The sequence below is a fragment of the Oncorhynchus nerka genome, linkage group LG13, assembly GCF_034236695.1.
Source record: "Oncorhynchus nerka isolate Pitt River linkage group LG13, Oner_Uvic_2.0, whole genome shotgun sequence".
Classification (NCBI taxonomy): Eukaryota; Metazoa; Chordata; class Actinopteri; order Salmoniformes; family Salmonidae; genus Oncorhynchus; species Oncorhynchus nerka.
Window position 1 is genome coordinate 36894222 of NC_088408.1, and position 24752 is coordinate 36918973.

Below are 24752 nucleotides of genomic sequence, written 5' to 3' on the forward strand. Positions count from 1 at the left end.
GGTGTCAAGGTACCTTGATATTACTAAAGGTGTCCCGCAAGGGTAGATTTCAGGACCTGTTTTCTTTACTATTTATATAAATAATACTGGTCTATCTGCAAAAACCTGTAACATTCATCTGTATGCTGTTGACCCTACTGCTGTTGACCCTACTGACCAGCTGCAATCTGATTGTGTTGCCTTGCAGAAAGCCCTTGTTGATTTGAAATTGATACTTAACACAGGAAAAACTGAATGCATGTCTAATTCTCTTCAGATGGTTTACACACAGATGGCATTGGAGGATTAACTGGGATTTTGGATTGACAAACATTTGAAGTTTAAACAACATATGGATGAGCTAGTTAAGAAGCTGAGATTTAAAGTAGGCTTCTTTTATAGAACTACATCATGCCTCTCTAAACAGCAGGAAACAGGTTGTACAAGCAACCTTCCTGACAGATCTTGATTATGGTGGCACCATTATTCAGAATGCAGCAGCCACTAACCTAAAAACCTTGGATGCAGTGTACCATAGCGCACTTCGCTTTATCACAGGTGACAGGTTTAATACTCGCTGCACCCTTATTCAGAAGGTCAGCTGGCCCTCTCTAAATTTCCGTAGATCACTTCATTTCTCCTTTTTTGTTAACAAAGCTCTGCTGCACAAGCTTCCAACATACACTACATTACCAAAAGTATGTGGACGTCTGCTCGTCCAACATCTCAGTCCAAAATCATGGGCATTAATATAGTGTTGGCCCCCCCTTTGCTGCTATAACAGCCTCCACTCTTCTGGAAAGGCTTTCCACTAGATGTCGGAACATTGCTGCAGGGACTTGCTTCCATTCAGCCACAAGACCATTAGTGAGGTCGGGAACTGATGTAGGGCGATTAGGCCTGGCTCACAGTCTGCATTCCAATTCATTCCAAAGGTGTTAGATGGGGTGGAGGTCAGGGCTCTGTGCAGGCCAATTAAGTTCTTCCACACCAGTCTTGACAAACCATTTCTTTATGGACCTCGCTTTGTACAAGTGGGCATTGTCATGCTGAAACAGGAAGGACCTTCCCCAAACTGTTGCCACAAAGTTGGAAGCACAGAATATATATATAATATCATTGTATGCTGTAGCGTTAAGATTTCGCTTCACTGGAACTAAGCTGAACCATGAAAAACAGCCAAAGACCAATATTCCTCCTCCACCAAACTTTACAGTTGGCACTATGCATTTGGGCAGGTAGTGTTCTCCTGAAATCCGGCAAACCCAGATTCGTCCATCGGACTGCCAGATGGTGCAGCGTGATTAATCACTCCAGAGAACGCTTTTCCCATGCTCCAGAGTCCAATGGCTGCGAGCTTTACACCACTCCAGCTGTTGCTTGGCATTGCGCAGGGTGATATTAGGCTTGTGTGCGGCTGCTCGGTCATTGAAACCCATTTCATGAAGCCCCCTCCGACAAACAGTTATTGTGCTAACGTTGCTTCCAGAGGCAGTTTGGATCTCGTAGTGTGTTGCAACTGAGGAGGCGGTTTCTACACGTTACTCATTACTCGTTACTCAAGGCCCTTCTACTGCCAATGTTTGTCTATGGAGATTTCACAGCTGTGTGCTTGGTTCTATACACCTGTGTCAGCAATGGGTGTGGCTGAAATAGCCAAATCTATCCATTTGAAGTGCTTGGTTCTATACACCTGTGTCAGCAATGGGTGTGGCTGAAATAGCCAAAACTATCCATTTGAAGGGGTGTCCACATACTTGTATATACACTACCGTTCAAAAGTTTGGGGTCACTTAGAAATGTCGTTGTTTTTTAAAGAAAATCACATTTTTGTCCATTAAAATAACATCAAATCGATCAGAAATACAGTGTAGACATTGTTAATGTTGTAAATGACTATTGTAGCTGGAAATGGCTCATTCTTTATGGAATAGGCGTACAGAGGCCCATTATCAGCAATCATCACTCCTGGGTTCCAATGGCACGTTGTGTTAGCTAATCCAAGTTTATAATTTTAAAAGGCTAATTGATCATTACAAAACCCTTTTGCAATTATGTAAGCACATCTGAAAACTGTTGTTCTCATTAAAGAAGCAATACAACTGGCCTTCTTTAGACTAGTTGAGTCTCTGGGGCATCAGCATTTGTGGGTTCCATTACAGTCTCAAAATGTCCAGAAACAAAGTACTTTCTTCTGAAACTCCTCAGGCTATTCTTTTTCTGAGAAATGAAGGTTATTCCATGTGAGTAATTGCCAAGAAACTGAAGATAGTATAGACTCAGAGCTAGAAAATGCTATATCATACACGTATTATACAAGTAATTCTGCTTTGAAAGTTGCTAAACTTGTAACCTCACTTTTGAGAAAATGTCCCTTGAATGTTTTGGTACCTACTGGAGAGCTCACCTTTGTCTACACCCATTCAGTATCGTTCACACCCTTTTAAGCTTTAGCCCCACCCATCTCTTTAAGGATTCACATGTGAGGCTATGTTCCAAATATTTCAAAACTAAAGGCTGGCATATACTACGGGTGTGTTCGTAAATGTAACGGGTGTGTTCATTAACTTAATCTGGAGTGCCAGAGTGTGCTCTGGGCGTTTATAAACTGAGAGCGTTGTCAGATTGTCCGTTCGTTAAGAGCATTTCTCTCTCGCAGCGTTCAGAGCGCGCACACTGGACGCTCTGGGTGAAAAGTAGGGTTGATCCAAGAATTCTAACTTAACAACAGCAGTCAAGCACCCGAGCTAACTGGCTAACATTGGCTAGCTTGCTAGCTTATTCCAGACACAAATAAGATAACAGCTCCCTGACCATTTTACACGCCCTAGCAGAGCTGGTTAGGCTGTTTTTATGTTATCCAGAGCATTGGTGACTGCAACTGTGCTGCTGGAAACAATTTAATTACACTTTTTTGGCAAAGTTTACTGATACCGGCCATATTCAACGTGTGTTGAGCGTTGGTAAATTGGTCAGTTATTCTGCGCTCTGGCACACTCAGACGAGAGTACTCTGAAATCGGAATAGATAGCCAGAGCTAATTTACCAGCTACATCTATTGACAGTTGTTGCAGTGACATCATAAACGATCTATTGAAATAGTTACTTGCATAGTGAAGTCTTTTGTTTAGACATGTAGCCAGCTAGCCAAACAATGAACCATAATCCCAACTCATAAAGTTACTACCATGCATGAATCTGCAGGGAGATAACCAACCAGGTTCAAAGTTCACATGTTCCAGAAGGCATTTCTGCCCAAAAACGCATTTTGATAAAAAAATGTAAGTTTGCGTTCAAATGGCGCTCCTGTGAAGTAGTAACGCACGACATACGCCTAGTTTCCTGAAACAAGTCACATACTGCAGGTCCTATATTTGAGAGATATAAGAAAGCTCAGTTTATATATATTTTTTTACCCATATTTCACTTTTTGGGGCACTAAACTACTTTCATAAATATTTCCATAAATTATTTTAACTGGTACCGGGCAACCTTCAGACGAGTCTTGTGAAGCTTGTGGGCTTTCTAGAGCAAAACAGCCAACATGTACGTGTTCACCAGAGTCTCATCTAGCCATAAAGGGGTCATATTATACCGTTCGGAGGCTACAGACGTTTTTGTGAGAAGACACATTTTCAAGATGTCTCCTGGTCTGACAAACACAGCTGTCGCTCTGCCACCTGCCAATGCAGATGCGGTGGATTGAGACACAGCTCATGCAAAACAACGGATATCTCTAGCTTAAACAGATTTTTATGAGGATTTTTTTAACAATGCAAATTAGATTTACGCGGGGCACGGACGTCGACTCAAAAACAAGGTACCAAACCCGCTCACAAGGTTTGTTAACTCTTAAGGTCCCTAGGTAAATCAGCCTTTATGCAATCATTTACCATCCTCATTACATCTTGATTCTCTGGTGCCAATAGGGCAGTTTAGAACGCTGATGAGGAACACATTCACAGAGGTTTGTGAGTGTTTTGGTTGATTGCAATAACTTATTTGTGTTGTTGAAATGTAGTGTATCTGTTGTATGTTGTAGTGTATTTGTTGTTGTTGCTGTTTTATTGAATTATCATGTTGATTTGAGAATTGTTTGTTCTCAGGGCACCATTAAGAATGAGACCCTGGCTTCAATTGGGTTCCCCTGAATAAATAAATAATAATCATTTGTAAAAAAAATCACTACAAAGTCTTTGAATTAAATAATCTCTAAATTCCCTTTTATGAAGATTATAATCCTCAAGAAGGCCTGGATAACTAAGCAGTTTTACAACTGTCCCCTAAGTAATTTCCTACCACTTTAGACTCACATAAAAGGTTAAACTAAAAATAGAAAAAATAAAAAGGATAAGTCTAGAATATTGAATGAACAAAAAACAACCAAGAAAGTCCTACAAAGAAACCTTGCTGATTTTCTGTACTAGTAATTGTGTTTGTGTGTGTATTGAAAACAGTTCTACAGTAAGTTATATTAGTATACGTACACACAATCCCAGAGGGCCCACACACATGCCTCTCCATGCACTGGCTGCAGGTGCGTCCAGTGGCCCCGGGCCGGCAGTGGCACTGGCCTGAGCGGGGGTCACACGGTTGGGGCCACGCCCCGTACGGGTCACACTTACACTCCTCACACTTCCCACCGGGGGCACGGGGGTCGCCATGGTAACCCGTGGCACATCTAGAGGAGCGACAACAGGGTTTAGTGTAGATAACTAACAGAAAGTGATGTTCAGTTAGCAATGTGGGGCGGCAAGGTCCCTGATGAGGTGAGTTCAGTATGATTCACAAAGAGCATGTTGGGGTTTGTAAATGTTGAGGAGAGAGTTTGTACCTCTCACAGTACTTTCCCTCATAGCCCTCAGGGCAGGCAGTACAGTGGTAGTCGTTGAATCCCTCTGTTACACAGGTAGGGCTGAAACTGAGAGAACGAGAGAGCTACAGATTAGAGCTGCTTTATTGTACAGTAGTAGAGCCATGCACCTGTGTCTCTGTGACCTACTTGTTCTCATGGTTGGTGAGGGGGCAGGCACAGGGCTTGCAGTCGTCAGGTCTGCCCCTCACTACACCATAGTATCCTGGGGCACAGCGTTCACACCTGTCCCCCTCTGTGTCGTGCTGGCAGTTCTGTAGAGAAGACACCCGTCCCTTCACTAATATCATATCCACATTCACAACCATTCACTTCAAATAGGCTACACCTGCAGAATCAAACTAAAACCCAGTGGCTGTCGAGGTGGAGGGTGGATGTCATAAGGTGAAAGCACCAATTTGTAAGTCGCTCTGGATAAGAGCGTCTGCTAAATGACTTAAATGTAAATGTAATGTATTTTAGCTGTTGTTTTGAAGTGAGGGCCCTTCCAGAGTGTGAGCTCTGTCAGCCCAGAGCTGTTTTCCTCTCCTCTCTCAACCACTCTGCTCTGAGAAAAAGTGCCAAACTGACAATTGAGAGAGGCAATACTAATCAGTCAGCGGAAGTTGCGGCCTACTGAGCCGTGGTATTCCAAAGACGTTCATTAACTTCCTGTGTACCTCAATTAACCAAATTATGCTGTACAAACTCATTTAACATTTTCAATTTGCCTGCTTCGTAAAATGCAAATGATATTGTTATTAGCACAAATACAAATGAAAGCTGGGATTGCTTTGACAACATAGAGTTCCAGTTCCACACTATAACACGAGGCAGGGCTGGCTTCCATGTGCTCTAGGGGAAGATTTGGGAAGCAGAGAATAAGAGCTTTGTTGGTCATTAACTTGACCAAAAGGCCCTGTTTTATATTTGAAGGGCACATTATGTTCCACATGAAACAGCATGGACTTCTCTCTAGCGTAACATCTCTGTTAGTATTTCCAAGTCAAATCTACCCCAGACACTAACCTATGCTCTACTTCCTGGTGGCAGTGGACCATGTGGCCAATCAAATTGCTTCTGAACAAATCTGCTGATCCTCTACACTTGGAGAAAGTGCAACTGTTTAGACTGAGAGCTGGTTTGAAAACCAGGGGAGCTGAGAAGATAGAGGATAAAAGGAGGAGAGTTTTTCATTGGCTAGATAAAGGTCTGGGCTGATGTAAATGTGAAACGGAGGTGAAAAGTAAAGCGTTGGGCTAATTACCCATCTATGGCAGAGAGTAGAGTAGAGTAGAGTGGGCGGGTATGGGTGCAGTCACAGGGCAGCCTGCCAACCAGTGCCAACGACACCCTTCTCCTCAGTTCATGGGGAATTTGTAAAGACCTTACCTGGCAGATGGATGTCTCTGGGTCACAGGCCTCACTGTGCCTGTTGCACTGGCACTGCGCACAGCTCCCGATGCCTGCTCTGGAGGCTGCGCCACCGCTGCGGGCAGACAGGCGGTAAAACCCGGCCCCACATTCCTGCCGATGGGCGAAACAGAGACAGACACACGTTTACTGGTTAGGCTGTTACCCCCCCCCGAGCCGCTCACGGTAGTGCCAGGCTCCACTGGAGCTCCAACGAGACACACGTACTGAGAATTAATCGGGTCAATTTGAGAAGCCATCTGTTCCCAGCAAACACGATAAACGCCTGTTTAAAAATACTTTATTAACTATGTGGCAGCTTCAAATACGTGCCATCTGTCTGGTTTGTTTATAGCCACCTTTATGAGGAATCCAGTAGGAGACACATCAGTAACACTCAGGTTTGGATGGAAGTTGTCGTAGTAACACAATAGTTAATTAGGAGTGTATTAGAGCCGCGCTAAAGAGTGGGGGAGCTTTGGATGTGTCTGGATGGAGCTGTGAGAGAGAGAGGGAGAAAGAGAGAGAGAGCTGGCAGTTTTGATGAGAAGGATTGTCTTGTGGAGGGTTTCTAACAGCTGTTTCCTCCTGTCTCCATGTCTGTGGCTTTGATTGGACTGTGACTGACTGCCACACACACACACACACACACACACACACACACACACACACACACACACACACACACACACACACACACACACACACACACACACACACACACACACACACACACCCCTCTCTGAAGGATGACCCTGTCGCCATGGCTGATGCTCTGATGGGAGACACAGAGACACAGCTGTCTCAGTGGCTAGCTAGCTTACCTCACAGGACAGGCCGGAGTAGCCCAGGGGGCAGTCACACTTCTCTATCTGGTGGGCCCGCTCACTCTCCACGGACGGCCTTCCCTCCTCTGCCACCTCCATAGAAATCTCAGAGATCCTGTGTTTTAGTAGAGAGAGAGAGATAGAGACAGGGAGTGTGACAGCCATGTGAACCAATGTCAACGATACAACTATACTTGAAACATGATGTGATCAAACGCTATTGCCCCTCGTTCGTTAAATGGAACGAACATGTCACAGTTAAATACAGAGTGTTATCCATGTTAACATGACATGACTAACCTGACCATGACACTAAAAGAAAGAGTGTAGCGTAAACAGCCCTCTAACGGTATGTTTCGGTCTAGCCCATTGTGTGTTCAGAGAAAGACAGAGAGGAGAGCTCGCCTGCTGTGTCTCATCATGTTCCCATGGGAAGCCTTGATGAGGACGTAGTCAACATAAAACAGCACGTCCATGAAGTCCTCGCGTGTCATGGCCTTCTTGTCTTCGTACTTCCACTCGTGCTGAAAAACAAAACATGTTGATGACATCACTGGCATCGAGATCCTATTCAATTACTCGAGAGGCTATGTCATAAACCCTCAAAGTTCCAGAAAGTAGTGAAAATGGCAGTCACCAGTCTAATTGGAATGAATGGCAGTGGTGGCATAATCCTAATTTTACTTATGCAGGAAAATAAAAGTAAGGCATGTGATATATCAGAAATTGTGTAAGATAATTATTTTATATACAGTACCAGTCAAAAGTTTGGACACACCTATTCACTACAGAGTTTTTCTCTATTTTTTACAATTTTCTACATTGTAGAATAATAGGAAAGGCTTCAAAACATTGAAATAACACCTACAAAAAAAGTGTTAAATGAACATATATTTTAAATTTGAGAATCTTCAAAGTAGCCACCCTTTGTCTTGATGACAGCTTTGCACACTCTTGGCAATTTCTCAACAAGCTTCATGAGGTAGTCACCTGGAATGCCTTTCAATTAAAAAGTTAATTTGTGGAATTGTGTTGTGACAAGATAGACAGAAGATAGCCCTATTTGGTAAAAGACCAAGTCCATATTATGGCAAGAACAGCTCAAATAAGCAAAGAGAAACAACAGTCCATGATTACTTTAAGACATGAAGGTCAGTCAATGAGGAACATTTCAAGAACTTTGAAGGTTTCTTGTGCAGTCGCAAAAACCATCAAGTGCTAAGTGCTATGATGACACTGGCTCTCATGAGGACCGCCACAGGAAAGGAAGACCCAGAGTTAACTCTGCTGCAGAGAATAAGTTCATTGGAGTTACCAGACTCAGAAATTGCTGCCCAAATAAATGCTTCCTTCAGTTCAAGTAACAGACACATCTCAACATCAACTGTTCAGAGGAGACTGTGTGAATCAGGCCTTCATGGTCAAATTGCTGCAAAGAAACCACTACTAAAGGACACCAATAATAAGAAGAGACTTGCTTGGGCCAAGAAACACAAGCAATGGACATTAGACCAGGGGAAATATTCCTTTGGTGTGATGAGTACAAATTTGAGATTTTTGGTTCCAACCGCTATGTCTTTGTGAGACGCAGAGTAGGTGAACGGAAGATCTCTGCATGTGTGATTCCCACCTTGAAGCATGGAGGAGGAGGTGTGATGGTGTGGGGGTGCTTTGCTGGTGACACTGTGATTTATTTAGAAATCAAGGCACACTTAACCAGCATGGCAACCACAGCGATACTGCAGCGATACGCCATCCCATCTGGTTTGCACTTAGTGGGAGTATCATTTGTTTTTCTACAGGACAATGACCCAAAACACACCTCCAGGCTGTGTAAGGGCTATTTGACCAAGGAGAGTGATGGAGTACTGCATCAGATGCCCTGGCCTCCACAATCACCTGACCTCAACCCAATTGAGATGGTTTGGGATGAGTTGGACCGCAGAGTGAAGGAAAAGCAGCCAACAGGTGCTCAGCCTCTCACTCCTCATTCTATTCTGGTTAGAGACAATTTGCGCTGTTCTGTAAAGGGAGTAGTACACAGCATTGTACGAGATCTTCAGTTTCTGGGCAATTTCTCACATGGAATAGCCTTCATTTCTCAGAACAAGAATAGACTGACGAGTTTCAGAATAAAGGTATTTGTTCCTGGTAATTTTGAGCCTGTAATCGAACCCACAAATGCTGATGCTCCAGATACTCAACTAGTCTCGTGAAGAAGGCCAGTTTTATTGCTTCTTTAATCAGAACAGCAGTTTTCAGCGGTGCTAACATAATTGCAAAAGCGTTTTCTAATAATCAATTAGCCTTTTAAAATGATAAACTTGGATTAGCTCACACAACGTGCCACAGGAACACAGGAGTGATGGTTGCTGATAATGGGTCTCTGTACGCCTAAAGTATGTATATATTCCATACAAAATCCGCAGTTTACAGCTGCAATAATAATTTACAACATTAACAATGTCTACACTGTATTTCTGATCAATTTTATGTTATTGTAATGGACAATTTTAAAAAATTAATTTCAAAAACAAGGACATTTCTAAGTGACCACAGACTTTTGAACGGTAGTGCACAACGCATCACCGGGGGCAAACTACCTGCCCTCCAGGACACCTACACCACCCGATGTTACAGGAAGGCCATAAAGATCATCAAGGACATCAACCACCCGAGCCACTGCCTGTTCACCCCGCTATCATCCAGAAGGCGAGGTCAGTACAGGTGCATCAAAGCTGGGACCGAGAGACTGAAAAACAGCTTCTATCTCAAGGCCATCAGACTGTTAAACAGCCACCACTAACATTGAGTGGCTGCTGCCAACACACTGACACGGACACTGACTCAACTCCAGCCACTTTAATAATGGGAATTGATGGGAAATGATGTAAATATATCACTAGCCACTTTAAACAATGCTACCTTATATAATGTTACTTACCTTACATTATTCATCTCATATGCATACGTATATACTGTACCCTATATCATCGACTGCATCCTTATGTAATACATGTATCACTAGCCACTTTAACTATGCCACTTTGTTTACATACTCAACTCATATGTATATACTGTACTCGATACCATCTACTGTATCTTGCCTATGCTGCTCTGTACCATCACTCATTCATATATCCTTATGTACATATTCTTTATCCCCTTACACTGTGTATAAGACAGTAGTTTTGGAATTGTTAGTTAGATTACTTGTTGGTTATTACTGCATTGTCGGAACTAGAAGCACAAGCATTTCGCTACACTCGCATTAAACATCTGCTAACCATGTGTATGTGACAAATAAAATTTGATTTGATTTGATTTGTATGTGGGGACTCCTTCAAGACCGTTGGAAAGCATTCCAGGTGAAGCTGGTGGAGGGAATGCCAAGAGTGTGCAAATCCGTCATCAAGGCTACTTTGGGTGGCTACTTTGAAGAATCTCAAGTATATATATATATTTGATTTGTTTAAACTTTTTTTGGTTGCTACATGATTCCTTATGAGTTATTTCATAGTTTTGATGTCTCCACTATTATTCTACAGTGTAGAAAACAGTCTAAATAAAGAAAAGCCCTGGAATGAGTAGGTGTGTTCAAACTTTTGGATGGTACTCTAATTATAAATACAGTTTATACACGTTTTATGCGCATGTTCGATATAAATAGCCTCTAAAATATATGCAAACAGACCATAAATGTCTCAAAACATGTGCAATTGGAAAGCTGTTAGTGCTATTATATGATACAATATCACAACCTGTTGCATTTACAACTTGTCTACAGTAAGTCCTATCATCAACTGATTTCAGCCAGTGTATGGCTGTGGATTGACTGCATTGTTTGAATGGAATGTTGGCATAGCTTTGTAGCAAGTACGATCTGTACGCGTAGGCACATACTGCATGACTGCAAGGTGTCCCGATATCTTTTCCAACTGTCCCGTTATCTGGTTTTAATGTCTATTCTAGAATGCCCTTCTTATCAATCAGAAACGCTGTGGTATAAAGTATTTGAATTCCTAATTCTATGATCACTTCAAAGTCAATTTCTCATACAACATCTCCAGATGTTAGAATCTAGCTTTGAAGAGTTTTTGGGACAATGACAAGAGATGCACTTGCATGGCATCCACCACAAAAGGACCATAATTGTTTAACAACACAAGCGAGTTTCCGTGGCAAATGGATCATGACTGCATCCTTAGACATTAGGAAACTGTAACAACAAGACAATGATCAATGATCTTTCTTCTGTACTGAAATTCCAAATACTGTACCACTTGGCAGTTGTTATGTACATATTGTTGTTCTATTCCTTTTGCTTATTTTCTGAATAACTGTAAGATGTAAATATTGTGTCGTTCCTGGAAGCTGTTGCCGTATTGATAACCAAAAGATACCTGTGTCCACCATGTAAGCCTATGCCATGGCTGTTCCCAAACTAGTTTGGCCCTTGACCCCATATTGACATTAAACATTTTTCGCGACACCCACCACGTAATCCAAAGCCAATGTTGACTTTTTAAAATGTGGGTTATGACAGTCTATTACAAAACGGTCTGACAGTACTTTTGACCGTATTTCAATCTGAAAGTATGGTGTGAAGTGACTGGAATGCATCAGAAAGGTATTGGGAAGTTCAGAAGATCGTCAGTCAATAATGTTGTATGGATGGATGGATCATCGTTGATGATGTTCTTTTTTCCTCCAGTCTGATTTAGTGCCTGGTCTCGTCCGATCGGTTCTAACGACTTGTGGGCATAGCAGAGGGAAATGGTGTGTACTGTATGTACATGTTCCAGAGTGTCTTATCGTTCAGTGATAGGGTTCTAATGTTTTGTAGCTTCAACCGTTCAATAGACACATTTGTAGGAAGAAAACAGAAACCGCTCTGTTTATTACAACCTCATCTGACAGCTACCGGAGGTTACTGGCGTAACCCCAGTTCTATGAGGCGCAACTTTTCTCACGCGACCCCATTTTCAAATTAGGTGACCCCACATGGGGTCACGACCCCTAGTTTGGGAAACACTGGCTTATGTCCTTACCTCTGTCATGTCGATCTCGTGCCGGGTGAGTTGTCCAATCTGCAGTCCCTGCATGTGGCGGACCATCACCTTGTCTCTGTTGGGCCCTCCCTTTATGATGACCTGGGGTTCGTAGGAGGTGCGGCCTGTCTCGTCACGCCCCTCAAAGTAGATGGCGTACTTCAGCTTACCGCCGTAGGCTGTGATCTAAAGAGGAGAAACCACATCCAAGTAAAGAAGCTTGTTAGTACTATTCACATCTCTGAACAGAATACAGTCAACTCCTGATAAGTGCAAGTTAGAAAGTATTTCAAAGCAGTATTGTTCACCAGGTCTCAGTTCAAATACATGTATTGTCACTCCGGATATGTGCATGGGTTTGGGTTCAGTGTAAGCATAGTCTATACGTAAAGCAGTCCCGAGCAACTACATACAGTATATTTTTTAATTACATTTTTTATTTGACATTTCTTTAACTAGGCAGGTCAGTTAAAGAACAAATTCTTATTTTCAATGACGGCCTAGGAACAGTGGCTTAACTGCCTTGTTCAGGGGCAGAACGACAGATTTTTACCTTGTCAGCTCGGGGATTCGATCTTGCAACCTTTCGGTTACTAGTCCAATGCTCTAACCACTATAAGGATTCAATTGTACACCTGTTATCAACTTGGGGTTTAAATAACATCGAGATGAGGGTGCTCTCACCATGGAACCATGGAATTGTTCAGGCAGTCTCCAGTAGTAAAGTTCGGTCAGCTTCTGGGTGACCAGGTCAGCATTAGCGATGATCTCTGGGTGCTGGAAGGTCACTCCGCTTGTGGTCTCTTGCAGGTTGGCTTTGTCCACTAGGGGCAGCTTGGTCTGCTCTGGTTTCAGGGACAGCTACAGCAGCACAGACACAACAAACAAACAGCATCACTTATTGGCCTTAATGTCACACAAAATACACAGATAACGGGTTGTATTTGGGTTTAAATGGCCTATGTTGCGAGAGAGCGATGCAAGTGTTTTTCAAAAGGGAAACAGCCTCTGTGACATTGGACAACTGTATTCTCCGATAACACAACAGGACTCAGCCTCTCACATAGTTGTAGATTAAAATGCATTTCACATCCTGAGGGCAGGCCAGAGATGTGCTTAATTGGGCAAGTAGAACATGCATATATTTAAGAAGCCACTTCTCTACAGTAGACTATGCCTCTGAGGCCCCTGTTTTAAATTTGCCCTCCCTTCCCATCTAAATATCCAGCAAATGGCTCACTAAAGGCTCCAGGGGGGGCAGGCTGTGCCCCTCACCTCACCATGCAATCTCATGACTCACTGACTTAGAGAGAATCTCCTGACTTCCAATGAATGAAGGAGAGGATTCTCAACTGTCTGTCTTTTTTCTCTCTTCATCTTAAAGCAAACAAACTTAGATTAACTTTGGGACGGCAACCTTTATTTAATTTGTTTGTCGTTTCCATTTATATGAAAGAAGGGTCCCTCTTCCGATGTCCTCAGCCGCGGTCTCCATGGACACAGCGGATGGAGGGTTATCAGGTCTGAGGCGCTCTGGCAGAAAATCCTTATTAAAAACAAACAGGGAAGCTGCAGCTCCCAGCCTCTGCCTGCTCCAAGCCCCCAATAAACCCTCTCCCACCCACTGTACGAGGCTATAATATATATTATCCTTCTGTTTGTGCTTGGTCCCCCTGGTTCTCACTACGTTCCATAAATTACAGGGAAATAAGATGGAGAGTAAATACCTGGTTGGGAATGAATCAATGGAGGAGAACCACTTTCATGAAATTAATATTTACCCTGTTTCCCATAAAATCATATAGCTGTGTTGTGGCATTTCTCTCTAGACTATTTCAGTACTTGTGGTTGCACATACAGTAAGTTGTAAAGTGTTAACTGTTGCATGAGAACAAATGTTGTTTTATCATAGCCCATATTAAGTAGCCTATATCAAGAAAGCATAGAACAGTGGTCACCAACCTTTTCTGTGCCGAGACCCCTTTCTGAGTGAAAAAGCAGGCCATTTAAACATGACTTTAAAACAAACGTACGCCTACGCAACATTAACCTATTAAAAAATACTTCCGTAGCAATGAGGTTTATGCAGTAGGCTGTAGGCTCAATACATCCCTGCATATTGGCTATCCTTGAATTGCCCTGCCAATGGTGTTCTTCTCAGACCATTTTACATTTACATTTAAGTCATTTAGCAGACGATTTTAAAAATATATTTTCAAACGGAAGGTATATGATCACACTGGTAATATATAATTTGTTATAGGCCTCTTACTTGTGAGCCATACATTGAAATCGCATTTTTTACATTTATTTTTATTGTGATGGTCAGTCTCAGCGGATGGAGGGAGGGAGAGCGCGAGCGGTGGAGAGGCTGCCTCTCACTGTTCATCAGCTCTTCCTCCTGCTGACTGACCAAAAATGGGACACTTGTCTTCCAGCTGACGGGTGAAACTCGATCGCATTTAATTGATTTCTGAAATACGCTACTCCTCGATTTTAGAGAGACGCAAGTCGCTAACAACAACGCAAATATATTGATACACTTTGCAGCGCGAGTGGAAAGGGACAGGGCGTTTCACGGCATATAAAAGTGTTGAGTGAAGTGTTGACAGTGTTGAATAAAAATGTGAATATTAAATCATTCCGAAAACAGCAGCAGTCTCTCTGTAAGTCATGTTTTTGTTTCGTTTTGAAATCTCACACAGTAGAGTCCGCAAACAAATTCTCAGTGGGCTTGTGAAAGCTGCAGACACGGTGATCTGAGCTATCTAGTTAGCCAGTGGTAGGCCTATAAATTGACTTTGCTCTCCGGGTCCGCCAGGTAGACGGGAACAGTTTGCCTACCCGGCGCGCAGGGAAGCTGAATCAATTGCACCTACCTCAAACGGCGCGAAACGAATAAGAAAATAGGAAAGGAAGGCTTTATCATTTGGCCTTTTACAGAAATAAATGGCCATCGAGTAGAAAAGCCTTGGAGATCGACCGTTTGGTGACCACTGGCATAGAACATTATTCATATTATATGCGTTTGTCTGTGTGTGCGTGTTGCGTGATGTGAGTGGGTGCACTCGCAGTTGCTGTACGTTTGTGTATGAATACAGTACCTGTGTGTGGGTGGACTTGCATGTGATGGGAATACATGTGTAGATGTGTGCTGCGTGTGGATTTCTGTCACGTTTCTTCATGACTTGACTTACCCACATGCGGATGAGGCCCTGTGCCTCAGTACAGGTGCTGGACATACCAAAGCAGTAACACTGACTGCAGCCTAGTGGGTTGCTTGTGCTCAGGCCGAAAGTCCTCGACTTACACTGGTCACACTTCAGACCCTGTATATTCACCTGGGGACCGAACACTCAGGAATTAAGACACAGTCCAAGTCCAAAATGGCTGATGACCAATATTGTCCACACACACAAAAAAAAGGACGTTTTCAGTAAAGTATACATAAGAACAAATATAAAATGAATCTGAACAGATTTGCAAAGATAATATAGGCCTAGAGAGATATTTGATTTAAGACAGAGCCAAGCTATAAATAACAGTGGCGGAAAAAGTCATATCTCTTGTGCTCTTCGCCTATTCTGCTCTGGACTGATCAAAGAAGGTGATATTCACAATAATCCAAAGGCAGCCATGTGTGTAGATACAGTAGGTGCATGTCAAAGGGGCTACTGTGCATGTGTACCACAGTGACATGTGTCTGAGAAGGAATGATAAGGGGCATACCCCCGCGTACAGCAGACACACACAGTGACAGCCCTGATAACAGTGCATCACACCAAAAAACACTACTTCATATGGAACTTTTCCCTTCTATTTTATCTGATGCTTAACCCTAGCTAATACACTCCCAAAGCATCCAGAACTGAGAAGCAGCATTCATAACAGACATTGGTTGTGCCATGAACTACATATTAACGCTTTGTTTACACACCAGTCTGTGGGTTTAACTTTAAGGAGGATGCTAAGGATGCCAGAAATTCTATTGCCATGGCTTCATGGAACACACAGAGCCACGCCACCCCATCACCGTGTCCATCACCCCTCCAGTCAGTCTCCATCACTAACAATCCCTAAACCCATCAACCTCTTATCTCTATCCTTCCATCCCAGTAGTCTAAAATAAACATCCAGCGAGGGAAGACACAGTACAACAAGAGACCCAGCAACAACATTCATCTCTTCTGCATGTGTCACCTTACTTCAGAGTAGAAAGTGGCTTTTTACTGGGTCTCTCTCTCTCTCTCTCTCTCTCTGTGTGTGTGTTAATGAGAGTCATCACCTCTCATAGGTGGCCCCTATGTGACAGCCTGTCACAATGTCACAGCACTGTCACTGTGAGGCACGGAGTCGGGGATGGCGACGCCTGCCTGCCTGCCTGGCGCTAGCTAATCTGAATGCCTTCCCCCCACGCCAGGTCTATTTCCATCTCACACTTCCTCCCCCACACAGACGCTACCCTGCCTGCCTGGGTTTTGTTTGCCTGGCTCCGGGTTTGTTCGATGCTGGCAACCAGGCAGAGGATGGCGACAGGCCCCTATGCTGAGCCCAGATAGGGAAGGTACGGAGAGCTAGAGTGCTGCTGTTGAAACACAGGCTATATGGAGCAATCTGCCTTAGTCATTCTAATGGGACATTTCCAGGTAGTTGCAGTGAGGCTTAGAAAATACAGGCCTAGTTACGCTATGTAACTCCAAGTTTAAAATGTCAAACTGGCAGTGAAAGCTACTTGGATTAAGTCAGTGCTGGCTAGACATCAGGGAGGTGCTAGGAGAGCTGGCTTTGGTTTCTTTTGGGAGAATTTCATTGTAGTTTCTTGTCGTCACTTATTTGGAGAGGTCTGATGCAATCACTTGACACAGCATCCTATGATGAATATTCTAGATGAGAATAGTAGAGTATATAGATAGTAAATAGAGTAGACCACAATCAACTGATGGTTGTCGGTTACCTTGCAGCTGCATTGTCCAGTCCTGTCTGCACAGGCGCACACATCCTGGTCTGCATCACAGGTCTGGCTGTCTGAACCTGCCACGTTGCATTTGCAGGAAATGCATTGTGGGAAGTCCCGGTAGCCCAGTTTACACTCGCTGCACTTCTCTCCCTGGAACTGGTCCCGGCACATGCAGCAGCCGGTGTTGGGGTTACACTGCTGCGTCACTGAGCCCACCTGGTTACAGCCACAGGCCTGTGGAGGAGATGGTCAACTATTCATAATCAATGTACCATTATATTAATCAATACCCAGTCACAAAGGGTTAATCCATTGGCTTCACATAGTAAACATTTCACAGACCTTCCACAAAAGCGGGTTAAAACATTGGCTGCAAAATTAATTATACAATTATGCATATCGTCACAGCAGTAATCCCATGATGTGTTTCTCCATTAAATCTCAAAGCACTTCTGTGCGGTTTTCATTTCTATTTTGTGAATGTTCCGTACTATAAAAGTTGAAGTTATTTTGCTAAACCTTTTTAATGAGCATTTTTTATCAACAAAAGAATAGGCCTAACTCCAGGAAAGAGCCAGACAGGACTAGTTTGGAGGGGAGTGGCGTGAGATGAGGTGAAGTAAGGTGTACCTTGCAGCCCGCCATGATATCATGACCCCAGTGATTGGGGGCACATTTGTCACATCTCTCCCCCACGGTGTTGGGAGGGCAGACGCACTGTCCTGTGTTGGCGTCGCAATTATTCCCCACATGGGCGCACTGGCACGCTGGGAAAGAGGCAGGAAAAACAAACTCTACTCAAAACAGCAGAATAGGCTCAGCACCACAACTTTCCATTAAACCTGGAAGAGAGCAAATACCCTTTTTGGTTTGAGGTCATCCAGCATTTAACATCAAGGAAAGCGGTAATCAAATCTAAATAAGATGTATTCATGTGTTGTATTGACCAAAAGTTCTTTGCAGACATCAATCAGTTAGATGGCAGTCAGTTCTTACGTGCGCAGCCACCCTCCTGGAAGTTGAAGTGTCCCGGAGCGCATCGGTCACACTTGGGCCCAGTGACACCAGGCTGGCACCGGCACTGGCCCGACTCGTCACAGTCAAAGGACTTGGACCCAAAGGAGTTACAGTTGCAGGGGGCACAGACTCCAGCGGACTGAATGCCGTAAGTCTGGGGCTGGGAGGCAGCACAGAGATACTGAGGTCATTCAGGGACTCCAGAGAGCTGTCATAGACAGACATAGGGTGCTATTACCACAGCAAACAGGTACAGCACACAGTGACACACCGCAAACACTGTAAAACACACAGCTCAATACTTCAGACTAAGTTTTCAAGAACACACAGCATACAATAACGTCTCTGTACGAGAAAACATTATTTGAACCGTAGTAACAATAGTAACAATTCAATTGATGGTGAGGATATACAACATATTAGAAGTCCAAAACATAATCTAATATAAACTCATTTCTCCGTGCGTCGGGCAGAGGAAATGCCCATGTCTCACTATAAATACAGCAACATGTGGTGAATAAGTAAATGGGAATTGTAACTATAGAAGGCGAGGCGACGGGGAAAGGAGGCAGCCAGAGACAGATGGTTCGATATGAATCTGATTATATGAGGAGCCAACAGCTCCTGCCTGGCTGGCAATCTGCATTATTCTCCCTTCAACAGGAAGGAATGGTGACGGTGGTAGGTAGCACACATCCCTGGGCCTCTCCCCAGACTACCCCCCCCCCCCCCCCTCCGGGGAGCTCTCTCTGGGGGTGCTGGGAGTCCTGGTGGGATGCTTCCACCAACCCATGTGGATCCAGCTGTCTCGGAGGTGGGAGTGGAAATGGATGGCTGATTGATTGACAGAGAGCGGTTAGCGCCTGAGCAGCAACCAGGTGTTGTGTTAGGGATGACTGACGTCTGTGTGTGAGAAGTGCCTGCTTACTCTTGTCAGCACAGCTAAAGAAAAATGCGTGTATGTGTAGCGTGTTTGTGTGTAGCGTGGTTGTGTGTAGCGTGGTTGTGTGTAATGTGGTTGTGTGTAGCGTGGTTGTGTGTAATGTGGTTGGGTATAGCGTGTTTCCAGCCTGGTGTGTTAGCGATGCACACAATATGAGTGAAGTAGGCAATCATTGCCTTGGCTAATTCTCACTTGAAACCTCATTTTTGTGTTTAGTAGGTTAAATTACACATTTGGGTTAACATAGTATACTATAGTGATCTGTTCTTGCAATTTGTAGTCTATGACATTTCAGATTTACATATGATAATTTTTCACTAAGTAGTTTGGAGCAAACTACTTTTTATCAAAGTAACTTAAGGTAAGTAAACCATGTTTTCCTTAAGGGTAGCTTTAGTGTGTCTTTAGTGTGAAGTAATTGGTAGCTTGGTACACAATATTTTCAGAGTAGCTTCCCGAACACTGCCACTGACCAAGGTGAAAAAACTGAACTTTTAAATAAGAGTTCAATTAAGATGAATGCCGTAAGAAAGGCTGAATAATTGACTATCACAACATAAAGGGCATGCTTGATAAGTGGGCAATATTATAGAACAACAACTTATGAAGAGATCTCACATCAATTGAAGGGTCTAGTGGGGGCCGGATATTTCCAAGAATCCTCAATCACCTCTTTACAATGTAGATTACTATCTGACTTAATCACACTGTGCATTAAAGTATTTCTTCAATGCCTCAAGGATTTACAATTACATCTAACTGCACAGTACAAACGTAGGATCTTAATTGGATCACTCTTTTGCTGCTGAGAATTGCATTCCTGCACCTGCAGAAAATGCAGATGAGCTTTGTGATTTACACAAATTCACTAAAAACCTGCACTAACACACAATTATATTAATAGTATTTCACATTTCATGTTATGGACTAAACGTTCAAATCCTGTTGCTGGAGGATTATTTTGCTGCGACAATGTGGGTCAAATTAAGATCCTACATCTGTATATCTAAAGAATGCTGTTCTGCGCCTATACCTTATCTGCAACCAGTATATGGATATTTACATACGGTACATAATAGTTCCTATATGTACAATTCTAGCTCAATTAAAATATGCGTTAGTATGTGCAGCCTGTATCACACAAGGCTACTCAGTGACAGGTCCAGGTGAAACCTGAGCAGAAAGCAGAGGCTAAGAAGAGTGGAGCGCCAGGCTGTTTCACATACAGTCATTAAGGTCAGAGGCTTACTGCTGACCAGGCAATGTGTCATGTCAGCTCAGGTCAGGTTAGAGTCATGCTGTGGTCCAGCCAGTACACATCAGATCTGTTCTGTTCGGAAGATGGTGAGTGGTCAGTTGTGGTCGGTCAGAGAAGGCCTATATGGTCAGGTTTGAAGTGGGGTCAGGTTGCAGTCACATATAGTCAGGGTCTGGGATGGACATGTTCGTCGTGGTTAGGTGAGGCAAAATTATAACTATGGACCCTGTGGGTTGGTTGGGCAGGCTTGGTTGGTTGGTGGGTGGATGGGTGGTCGGCGGATGGGTTGGTGGGTGGGTGGGTGGTTGGCTGGGCAGGCTTGGGATGCATCACAGCACACTAACACACTAAAACACTCAGTGCTGCAAATCTTTACTGTCTTTACCGCTGAGGTGCGGTAGGCTGCCCTGGGACAGCCCCCAGAGCGGGACGAGCCCCAGCGCTGGACCTGCTGCAGCCGGACCCTCTCTATTGGCCTGCGCGTCTCCCGACGCCCGTAACCCTGGCGACCCAGGTCGCAGCGATGGCCCACGAAGCCGGGCTTACAGATACAACGTCCCTCCAGGTCGCAGCGCTGGGACATGGCCCCTGTACGGCTGCAGGAGCACGGCTTACACACCTGCTCCTCTGCATCCCACCAACAATTGGGCTTCATTCACCAGGAGCAGTGAGGGGCAGGAAGTTAGTTATCTGTGAATGTCTGAGGTACTGAGTATAAATGAGGTCGTCACCCTAAAACTTTGGGAAATATTTAGATGACAACATATTTGTGAAACCAAACACCGGAGTGAAAAATTGGTTCAACTTCAGACATCAGTGTTACTAATCAACAGTATCTGACGCAGTAACTGATTTGAAATGTCCCCATAGCTTGTCCACCTTTTTTATGGGTATCCCAATGATAAAATGACATAGTGACCGAATTAACAAGATTTGGAATGACAGCTGATACTTTGGTCACCTACCATGCACTCGTCACACTGCCGTCCCACCACATGCTGCTTGCATGGGCATTGCCCATTCTCCTGGTGGCAGACCTCCGACACAGAGCCATTGTTGTGACACTGGCAATCTGTTGACCAATGAGAGGGGTGGGGAGGAGAAGAGGGGAGGAGGGGATATCAGTTGAATGAATCAGATTTAGAATAACAAGGATCAGTCTAAGTTCAGCCCCAACAAGGCCCTCTCAGATAATGGTATGTACTGTACAGTACAACTATATCCTCTTGTTCTCTTCGGTCCTATTGCTGTGCAGTACTACTGTCTATTGTCATCAACTCATACAGAGTACGCAAATCCAACCGCTTTCAGATTGCTAGACACAGGAACACATTTGCATCGTATAACCGGCTCATTATTTACTTTAAAAAGTCCTAGTGATCTGCAAGAGAAAACACAGGCACAGATGGTTTCCCATAGGACTGGTTGGAGGGGACATTTGCTGTTTTCTCTGTCTTTGTACTGTGCTCAGTCGCCCACGTAAGGTTTAAAAATGCCTGCATTTATTCAATGTTTAACAGGTTGGAATGAGTATGAGTTGTAAGACTCCCTTTCTCACCCTGACAGCATGGAGTCCAGATGGGTTCTAAAGTGGGTCAAGTTTTTAATTCGGGCTGTCTGAGAGAAAGAGAGAACGAGTCGGGTTGATGGTTTCATCGCACACTGAAACCAGCAACGAGATCACACTGTGCGTCAGCCACATTAAGTTGAAGAGATCTGTGACAATGATCATCAACTTGTTTTCCCTGCCACCGTGAGAGCACGGGCAATTTCCATCAACGACGGCCCTGTTTCTGCATTCCTAATGTTGATTACTCCATGTCCGCCCAAACTGCCCCACCACCACCACCACCACCACCACCACAATAATCAGTTAGGACAGCCAGACTAAGTCAGCGAAAATGGACTTCTTCTCACCAACCTACTTTTTTCATTTCGACAGATTTCATTCAAACGGAAGTCGTGCGCCTGCCTTTTATCACTGCAGATGAAGGCAGCTATTCCATTCTATTGTAGAAGTCTATAGAGGCATTAGCTGCATGTTTAACTATTGTGCTTTACCAGTCTATGGTCTTAATGTACTGTCAATCACTACCAATACCTCAATAATTTCTTTGTCGTCTTTATCGCAGCTGTATATCAAGAGTCATAAATCAGAAATTAATTTGGCTATGAGCCGTGATACGCTGTAATGCATTTTTAATTATCTTGGCATCATCGTCAAATGGGTCGTTTTGGTAAACTGAGACTAATTAGTTAGCTTCATCCAAACATTGTCAACGTCGCAGACTGTACAGCTGAGAACAGACAGGCAGATGAATTATAAACTTTTATGGGGTGAGCATTGAAGTTTGCAAGTCAACACAGGTTGTTTATGTGGATTTACACAGACAGTCACCATCTGCACACATTCTCATATTCTCAAAGCCAAACATTTTCAAAGACACCGCCACATCTGGCATGCAGGCTGTCTGTCAGGCAGGCAGACAGGCAGCGCTCGCATAACATTACAGCAACACTCCACTCTTCAAAGGAGACTCAGACAGGGACAGGGGCTTTAACGTACTGCAGGCTCTGATACTCATGTACTTCTTATACTCACGCTGGCAGTTTTTGGCCTTGATGGCGTCCCCGTAGAACCCCTCGGCGCAGGTGTCGCAGGTGGTTCCCCCGTAGCCATCCCGACACCTCAGACAGGAGCCGGTGATGGGGTCGCAGCTCCGCGGTGAGGCCAGGTCCAGGTTACCGTTACACTGGCAGAGCTGGCACGAGCCTCCCTTAACCGTCGGCTGACCAAAGTAGCCATTCGAGCACCTACAGTGACCAGAGAGGAAGAGGGAAATCATGACTCATGGCTAGGGCCCTGAGTTTTACCTTACCATACTGTACGACATGGCCAAGAGAAACTCTGGGCAAGTTTTTATCTTTCCTGACCTTGTGTCTTGACCAGGAATAACCGCAGTCCCTGGTTACAGTATAGCCCTATCATGACTAATTTGAGCAGGAAGGAGCGAGGGTATGGTACGTAGTGGACTGAGTGATCACTGCTCAGCTATGAAGAGAATGTGTTTCCCGTGAGGGGAGTCACAGTATAAATGACAGAAATGGACATATGGTCACTGTGCCTCTGTTCTTTTTCAAGTCACTAGAAAGGCTAAATGTCTCAGTGAAACTGGATAAAAAGCGATCACACTCAGCATGCACAGCTGTGTATCACGGACACTTCAGTGTTTCACTAAAATTACTTCAACGATGAAACTGGCTTCAATTATGAAATTGCCTTTTCAAACATGAACACTTAGTTTGTGTATAATTCACATTTCAGTGGGAACAATAAGGGGGCAGTGGACAGTATCATTGGCAGTCAAAACACAGAGAAAGAATCTGAAAAGGCAAACGCGCGAAGCCACAGAAAATATCGCTATTCCCCCTACCAACTCTTATCTGCACTGTCCTGCTTTTCCCGCCATATATCTCCTCAGAAGTGAGTCGTGTTCTGCCCTGATAAAGATATACATTCTAGTGCCTTCTTGTTAAATGGTTGCTACAATTCTTATCTCCACACCGCCCTTCTATCTGCATGATAGCAAATGGGAAAAGTAATCATTCCATATCATGCACAGCGGATTCCTTTAGTCGCCGGAGACTTATTAATTTAATATGTTATTGCTTCTGACTGTCTTATGTGAGAAGGAGCCATTGGCGTGGAACAGTGAGTACGTGTCAGTAATTTAATTTCAACCATCAAGCGGGTGTCTTGGGGAGGAGACAGCACTAATGCAGATATCATGACCAAACATGCAAAATGTAAATAAGTACAAATTATTGAATCACTTTACTTTGGAATCTGAAAAGAAAGAGCCTCCACCCGTAACATCCTATCCCATTTCCCCAACCACACCCATTTAACATGTCTCCATCCAACCACAACCACCCACCACCCTTCACCCCCCCTAAACATCCAAGGTTGCTTTTACATCCATCCCCCTCTTAATAACACCCCTTCCCCGTGGGAAGGAAAGTATATATATTATGAAAATAGGTATATACTGTATATATAGTTTTTATGTGTTAAGCGTTCTAGATTGTATATTTGTATACTGAACAAAAATATGAAAAATTCAAAATATTTTACTGAGTTACAGTTCATTTAAGGAAATCAGTCAATTGAAGAAAAAAAAAATTAGGACCTAATCTACTGACGTCGCATGACTGGGAATACAGTCATGTTGTGCGTTCTCAATGGACATTCGGGTGCTTTCGTAAAATCCGCACTGGCTATCTACTCCGATTTCAGAGCACTCTCGCCTGAGTGTAACAGAACGCAGAATAATGAATTTACAAGCGCTCAACGCCCATTGAATATGGCCGGTGTCAGTAAACGTTGGCAAAAAGTGTAATTAAATTATTTCCAGCAGTACAGTTACAGTCAACAACGCTCTGGTTAACACGAAA

At 43.8% G+C, this 24752-nt stretch overlaps 1 protein-coding gene across 6 annotated transcripts in view; it reads right to left on the reverse strand.

Moving 5' to 3' along the window:
* lama2 (laminin, alpha 2) overlaps positions 1–24752 on the reverse strand; it is a 138774-nt gene that overhangs the window by 38263 nt on the left and 75759 nt on the right. For 2 of the 6 annotated variants that reach the window (XM_065026395.1, XM_065026396.1), the window contains exons 19-33: positions 22900–23111; positions 21263–21369; positions 20683–20946; positions 18076–18256; positions 17710–17846; positions 17077–17313; positions 15320–15463; positions 12807–12983; positions 12123–12308; positions 7477–7595; positions 7069–7186; positions 6224–6358; positions 4982–5106; positions 4814–4900; positions 4467–4660 (exon numbers count right to left, since the gene is read on the reverse strand). In XM_065026395.1, the coding sequence (XP_064882467.1) occupies positions 4467–4660; positions 4814–4900; positions 4982–5106; positions 6224–6358; positions 7069–7186; positions 7477–7595; positions 12123–12308; positions 12807–12983; positions 15320–15463; positions 17077–17313; positions 17710–17846; positions 18076–18256; positions 20683–20946; positions 21263–21369; positions 22900–23111 (2423 nt within the window). The remainder of the gene's footprint in view (positions 1–4466; positions 4661–4813; positions 4901–4981; positions 5107–6223; positions 6359–7068; positions 7187–7476; positions 7596–12122; positions 12309–12806; positions 12984–15319; positions 15464–17076; positions 17314–17709; positions 17847–18075; positions 18257–20682; positions 20947–21262; positions 21370–22899; positions 23112–24752) is intronic. The other 4 variants (XM_065026398.1, XM_065026397.1, XM_065026400.1 and 1 more) reach the window with 2 other exon arrangements.